Source organism: Festucalex cinctus, chromosome 3 (genome assembly GCF_051991245.1).
Source record: "Festucalex cinctus isolate MCC-2025b chromosome 3, RoL_Fcin_1.0, whole genome shotgun sequence".
NCBI classification, from domain to species: Eukaryota; Metazoa; Chordata; class Actinopteri; order Syngnathiformes; family Syngnathidae; genus Festucalex; species Festucalex cinctus.
Window position 1 is genome coordinate 10,738,313 of NC_135413.1, and position 7,208 is coordinate 10,745,520.

Here is a 7,208-nt window from a genome sequence, read left to right on the forward strand (position 1 = left end):
GAATAGTTGTCACATATTGTTTGTATGGTTTTTTTTTAGGGCGATATGCCGTACCAGCACATATTTGTATATGCGGGCGGGCGGTTGTCCCGGGGGCCCCTTGGCCCCCTTGGGAGCAGTGGCTCACTTCAGTCTGTATGGAGCGGGCTGCAGTCACTGTGGGCCGCCGGTCTCTGGGATGGCATTCCTCCCTGTGGTGGTTGGCCGTCATCACTCTGTGTGGATGAACTCCTCCTGGGTGCTTTTCCTCACAGGGTTCTTCTGTGCTCCACCATGTTGTGGTTTGAGTGTGTGTCTGTGGGTACGATCATGGGGATATGGGAGGGAGGGATGGCTTATTCGATTTGTTGTATTATGGATGTTTTAATTGTTCATCACTTTGAGTTTCATTTGAATGTATGAAAGGTGCTACATATCTAAAGTTTGATTGATTGATCTTTTTTCTGCTTAAAACATTGCAGGGAAATAATCTGTTTCGCTTGTTTGTGTTGCTACGGTTCAATGGATATTGAGCAGTTTAATTTAGTAACTGACCAACACCATGAAGAAAACATTTTACGGCACCAATAACGGTGGTCCCTCGCCCGGACGTGGGTCACCGGGGCCCCCCTCTGGAGCCAGGCCTGGAGGCGGGGCTCGCTGGCGAGCGCCTGGTGGCCGGGCCTGTACCCATGGGGCCCGGCCGGGCACAGCCCGAAGAGGCAACGTGGGTCCCCCTTCCCACGGGCTCACCACCGGTGGGAGGGGCCAAAGGGGTCGGGTGCAGTGCAGGCTGGGTGGCAGCCAAGGGAGGAGACCTTGGCGGACCGACCCCCGGCTACAGAAGCTGGCTCTTGGGACATGGAATGTCACCTCTCTGGCAGGGAAGGAGCCCGAGCTGGTGTGTGAGGCCGAGAAGTTCCGACTAGACATAGTCGGACTCGCCTCCACACACAGCTTGGGCTCTGGTACCAGTCCTCTTGAGAGGGGTTGGACTCTCTTCCACTCTGGAGTTGCCCACGGTGTGAGGCGCAGAGCAGGTGTGGGTATACTTATTGCCCCCCGGCTCGGCGCCTGTACGTTGGGGTTTACCCCGGTGGACGAGAGGGTAGCCTCCCTCCGCCTTCGGGTGGGGGGACGGGTCCTGACTGTTGTTTGTGCATATGCACCAAACAGCAGCTCAGAGTACCCACCCTTTTTGGAGTCCTTGGAGGGTGTGCTGGAGAGTGCTCCCTCTGGGGACTCCCTCGTTCTGCTGGGGGACTTCAACGCTCACGTGGGGAATGACAGTGAGACCTGGAGGGGCGTGATTGGGAGGAACGGCCCCCCTGATCGGAACCCGAGCGGTGTTCTGTTATTGGACTTCTGTGCTCGTCACGGTTTGTCCATAACGAACACCATGTTCAGGCATAAGGGTGTCCATATGTGCACTTGGCACCAGGACACCCTAGGCCGCAGTTCGATGATCGACTTTGTAGTCGTGTCATCGGATTTGCGGCCGCATGTTTTGGACACTCGGGTGAAGAGAGGGGCGGAGCTGTCAACTGATCACCACCTGGTGGTGTGTTGGCTCCGATGGTGGGGGAAGATGCCGATCCGACCTGGCAGACCAAAACGTATTGTGAGGGTTTGCTGGGAACGTCTGGCGGAATCCCCTGTCAGAAAGAGTTTCAATGCCCACCTCCGGCAGAGCTTCTCCCTTGTCTCGGGGGAGGCGGGGGACATTGAGTCCGAATGGGCCATGTTCCGCGCCTCCATTGTTGAGGCGGCCGATCGGAGCTGTGGTCGTAAGGTGGTCGGTGCCTGTCGTGGCGGCAATCCTCGAACCCGCTGGTGGACACCAGCGGTAAGGGATGCCGTCAAGCTGAAGAAGGAGTCCTATCGGGCCTTTTTGGCCTGTCGGGCTCCGGAGGCAGCTGACAGGTACCGGATGGCCAAGCGGAACGCGGCTTCGGCGGTTGCTGAGGCAAAAACTCGGACATGGGAGGAGTTCGGTGAGGCCATGGAAAACGACTTCCGGACGGCTTCGAGGAAATTCTGGTCCACCATCCGGCGTCTCAGAAGAGGAAAGCAGTGCACCATTAACACTGTGTATAGTGGCGATGGGGTGCTGCTGACCTCGACTCGGGACGTCGTGAAGCGGTGGGGGGAATACTTCGAAGACCTCCTCAATTCCACCAACACGTCTTCCTTTGAGGAAGCAGAGTCTGGGGACTCTGGGGTGGGCTCTCCTATCTCTGGGGTCGAAGTCACTGAGGTGGTTGGAAAGCTCCTCGGTGGCAGGGCCCCGGGGGTGGATGAGATCCGCCCGGAGTTCCTAAGGACTCTTGATGTTGTGGGGCTGTCGTGGTTGACACGCCTCTGCAACATCGCGTGGACATCGGGGACAGTGCCTCTGGATTGGCAAACCGGGGTGGTGGTCCCCCTTTTCAAGAAGGGGGACCGGAGGGTGTGTTCCAACTACAGAGGGATCACACTCCTCAGCCTCCCTGGTAAGGTCTATTCAGGGGTGCTGGAGAGGAGGATCCGTCGGGAGGTCGAATCTCGGATTCAGGAGGAGCAGTGTGGTTTTCGTCCTGGCCGTGGAACAGTGGACCAGCTCTACACCCTCCGCAGGATCCTCGAGGGTGCGTGGGAGTTCGCTCAACCAGTCCACATGTGTTTTGTGGATTTGGAGAAGGCGTTCGACCGTGTCCCTCGGGGAGTTCTGTGGGGGGTGCTTCGGGAGTACGGGGTGCCGGGCCCCTTGATACGGGCTGTTCGGTCCCTGTACGACCGTTGCCAGAGTTTGGTCCGCATTGCCGGCAGTAAGTCGATTTCGTTTCCTGTGAGGGTTGGACTCCGCCAAGGTTGCCCTTTGTCACCGATTCTGTTCATAACTTTTATGGACAGAATTTCTAGGCGCAGCCGAGGCGTGGAGGGGTTCCGGTTTGGCTGCTCTTTGCAGATGATGTGGTGCTGTTGGCTTCATCAGGCCGGGGCCTCCAGCTCTCACTGGAGCGGTTCGCAGCCGAGTGTGAAGCGGTTGGGATGAGGATCAGCACCTCCAAATCCGAGACCATGGTCCTCAGTCGGAAAAGGGTGGAGTGTCGTCTTCAGGTCGGGGACGAGATCCTGCCCCAAGTGGAGGAGTTCAAGTATCTTGGGGTCTTGTTCACGAGTGAGGGTAGGATGGAGCGGGAGATCGACAGGCGGATCGGTGCAGCGTCTGCAGTGATGCGGACTCTGTATCGGTCCGTCGTGGTGAAGAAAGAGCTGAGCCAAAAGGCAAAGCTCTCGATTTACCGGTCGATCTACGTTCCGACCCTCACCTATGGTCACGAGCTGTGGGTCGTGACCGAAAGAACGAGATCCCGGATACAAGCGGCCGAAATGAGTTTCCTCCGCAGGGTGTCCGGGCTCTCCCTTAGAGATAGGGTGAGAAGCTCGGTCATCCGGGAGGGACTCAGAGTCGAGCCGCTGCTCCTCCGCGTTGAGAGGAGCCAGCTGAGGTGGCTCGGGGACCTGGTTCGGATGCCTCCTGGACGCCTCCCTGGGGAGGTGTTTCGGGCATGTCCCACTGGCGGGAGGCCCCGGGGACGACCCAGGACACGCTGGAGAGACTATGTCTCTCGGCTGGCCTGGGAACGCCTTGGGATCCCGCCGGAGGAGCTGGTTGAAGTGGCTGGGGAGAGGGAAGTCTGGGTTTCCCTCCTGAAGCTGCTGCCCCCGCGACCCGACCCCGGATAAGCGGAAGAAGATGGATGGATGGATGGATGAATAACGGTGGTGCCGGCAGGATAAGCAGTTGCTAACCTTCCACAAGTTCCACCACACGCAAAATGTGGGGGAACTTTTTGCTGAATCTTATCATTCTTGTCAGTTTATTTTATTTGCCTGTATTTTAGTTCTGCTTCAGTTGCTCTCTTTTTTAAAAACTCTTTATATAATATATATATTTTTTATTTGAATTCAATATACCGTTTGTAAGCCAAGGTTTTTCAGCAGCTTTCCGGTTTATTGCTTTCGTTCTAGATGATTGCACTTGTTAATGTGATAATTGTGGGACTTATTGTAATGTGTCATTGGACACAGTGAACATTCCATGTCACCCAACCCAACATATATAATGAATCGTCATTGTCATCCCCAGTATTAAACATCGCAACTGCAAAGGTCACTGCATCCTACTTGGCAAACTCAAATCAATGTGATTCTTTAATATTTACTGCATTTTTTATTTACAAGGTCAAAAGAAAATTAAATGCCGATTTTATCCCAAGAAATATTAAGGTATGTTTCAATATTCCACAGATGGCATTTGCTCTTCGCTCGTTGTTCCTCCTTTGTGGGATCAGTGGACTGTTGACTGGAGTCGTAAGTCAAAATCTCACCAGCTGACTTCAGTGAACATATTTACAATGGCTTTTTGATGTATTGGTGCCTTCTTTTATTTCAATGTTCTTATGTTAACCACATGCTTCTTCAAAGTGGGCTTTCCCGATAAAAATTCTGAAAGGTTAGTAGTTGTGACTCTGTCATAATTTTTCCAATGAACTTTGTAGTTTGTCGTCATTCAAATTTGTTTGACATGTGTCCTTTTCTTTTTTGGGGAAAAAAAATGTGCTGAAGATATTAGCTGTCCTGAAGGCTGGACTCAGTTGGACTGTAAATGTTACATTTACCAAGGTGAAGCGAGGACCTTTGCAGATGCCGAGGTATGGAAGGCAATACGTTCCTGCTATTACAGCCAGTCATCCTCCTGGCTGGTCCTTGAACATTTTGGCCCAGAGTCAGAATATTTTGCTAACTGCCTGGCATAAGTGATCAAGCAAAAATCAACTTGTTTACACTATTTTTATTTTTTTTTACCATCAGGCCATCTGCAACATTCTTGGTGGAAATCTGGTCTCCATCCACAATGAGTTGGAATGTGTATTTGTTCAACAACTGATTCTCGCGGGTACTAATGGTGATGATGCTGCCTGGATCGGACTCCATGAAGCAATTGAGGTAAAACATTGAGAAGTACAAATGCTCTGATTGAATCCGGTCTCTTGTGTTCAGTAGAAGTATTTTTGCCACAACCACATAGAAAAGGAATGTGTCCTCCGGATTCAACCTTGCCCCCTTCCGAAAAGAAAAGTCATAGATTGAGACAGACCATTTTTAGGGGTCAGCACCCCCAAAGTAAACAATAGTACCACCAAAATTTTAGAGTGCATATATGTACATATACACACACACCCCCACACACACACCCAACCTTGTACATATATCTTTGTGAAGATATATATATATATATATATATATATATATATATATATATATATATATATATATATATATATATATATATATATATATATATATATATATATATATATGGGGCGGCACGGTAGTCGAGTGGTTAGCACGTCCGCTTCCCAGTTCTGAAGTCTCCGGTTCGAGTCCAGGCTCGGACCTTCCTGGGTGGAGTTTGCATGTTCTCCCCGTGCCTGCGTGGGTCTTCTCCGGGTACTCCGGTCTCCTCCCACATTCCAAAGAACTTGCATGGCAGGTTAATTGGGCGCTCCGAATTGTCCCTAGGTGTGCTTGTGCGAGTGGATGGTTGTTCGTCTCTGTGTGCCCTGCGATTGGTTGGCAACCAGTCCAGGGTGTCCCCCGCCTACTGCCCAGAGCCAGCTGAGATAGGCGCCAGCACCCCCCGCGACCCTTGTGAGGAATAAGCGGTCAAGAAAATGGATGGATGGATATATATATATATATATATATATATATATATATATATATATATATATATATATATATTAAGCAGCTAGAAAATTATATACCAGGTAGTATGTATATACACCACAGAGTTTAAAAGTAACATTTAAATAACAATACAGTATGCCCTCCATTTGATTAGAAAATGGTTTGCGCCACGTCAGCCCTCCACTCCCACCCCTACTGTTACGTGTACAAGTAGAGCATGCTGATCATTCTCCAGTGGTGCCTCCCTAGGATATGTTTATATTTTACTATTACAGTCCATTTTCTCCTCTACATAACATTTAGTAGATTTGTTTACTCACTGACATGACTCCCCACACAATTTTTGGAGCAGGAAGTACCCCAAAACCATATCACATTAATCCTCCTTGAATCGCCTCTGATTTGAGGGTCTTCAGTATTGCAGGATTAATATTTCCATACGTACTGGAGCCTTGGACTGGTTGCCAGCCAACTGCAGGGGTTAGGACTTCATGTGGGGAAAATACAATGGAATCTTTCACCTCTTTGAATTTGACATATTTTTAAATATGCACATGGTGGATTTTAGTTTGACATTATGAATAAATCTACATTTCTTTTCAGGAAAAATACATTTAACACTCCAATCACCTGACCTTGTGGTCCACACTCCTACCTCGAACTCCAGTTTGAACCAGTTTCATAATGATACTGTATGATTCTAATAATGTTGAAATGCACTTTATGGATTACACTGTGACAAACAAAGAGCAGGTGCAATTCAAAGCAAATTATTGTCGTGTAACTAACTGAAATGTCACTTTGTCTTCTAGGATGATGACTTCATATGGACTGATGGCACAGTTGAGGATTTTCGTAACTTTAATTCAGCTCCCGATAATGGTGACTGTGTCGAGATGGATTCGAGTAGTAAGTGAAATCAGTGATAGAAGTTTGATCAAAATACAATGCTGTAATATGTCAATATTTCTTCCAGATGGAGAATGGGAAACTGCGGACTGCACTGACCTTGAAGAATACGTTTGCATCAAGGATGCACACCATTTCTTCCTCTAATTGCTCAACTTTTCTCACTCATCTGTCACAATGGAGTTCCACAATCATGGCTAAATGAAACAATATCAAACATTTGTGGTGCCTTTGTACTTTTGCGTTTATTTTCAATGCTCCTTTTCTTCTCTCTTCCTAAATTTTTGACAACAAATTTGTAACAGCAAAGAGCTTCTCTTGAGTAAATAAAGGGATCCTGTCTGCATCAAAATATGCGTCATTAGCTTTTGTTACTTCTTTTCAAACTTACTGAGTTGATTGCTCTTCAAATGTTTAAATCAATGACTAGTTAGCACATCCGTCTCCCAGTGCAGAGGAGGTGAGATCGAGCCTGGGGTTTGGCCTCCCTGGATGGAGTTTCCCCGTATCTGTGTGGGTTTTCTCCGCGTACTCCAGTTTCCTCCCACACTCCAGTGGCATGCATGACAGGTTAATTGAACACT

The 7,208-nt window shown here is 49.2% G+C and overlaps 1 protein-coding gene across 1 annotated transcript; it reads left to right on the forward strand.

Annotated features, from left to right (window-relative positions):
* The first annotated feature begins 4,272 nt into the window (after positions 1-4,272).
* LOC144016730 (snaclec alboaggregin-A subunit beta'-like) lies at positions 4,273-6,791 on the forward strand. The gene is made up of 6 exons (XM_077518054.1): positions 4,273-4,335; positions 4,450-4,477; positions 4,591-4,676; positions 4,837-4,971; positions 6,528-6,624; positions 6,692-6,791. Exons 1-6 carry the CDS (start codon positions 4,273-4,275, stop codon positions 6,769-6,771), a joined length of 489 nt encoding a protein of 162 aa, XP_077374180.1. The 3' UTR covers positions 6,772-6,791.
* Positions 6,792-7,208: the final 417 nt, after the last annotated feature.

Excerpts from the sequence above, each read along its gene's own strand:
- LOC144016730 (XM_077518054.1), top strand. The coding sequence starts at position 4,273 with ATGGCATTTGCTCTTCGCTCGTTGTTCCTCCTTTGTGGGATCAGTGGA. Across the intron at positions 4,478-4,590 it reads CCCGATAAAAATTCTGAAAG|ATATTAGCTGTCCTGAAGGC; the intron begins GTTAGTAGTTGT and ends AATGTGCTGAAG. Across the intron at positions 4,677-4,836 it reads GGACCTTTGCAGATGCCGAG|GCCATCTGCAACATTCTTGG; the intron begins GTATGGAAGGCA and ends TTTTACCATCAG.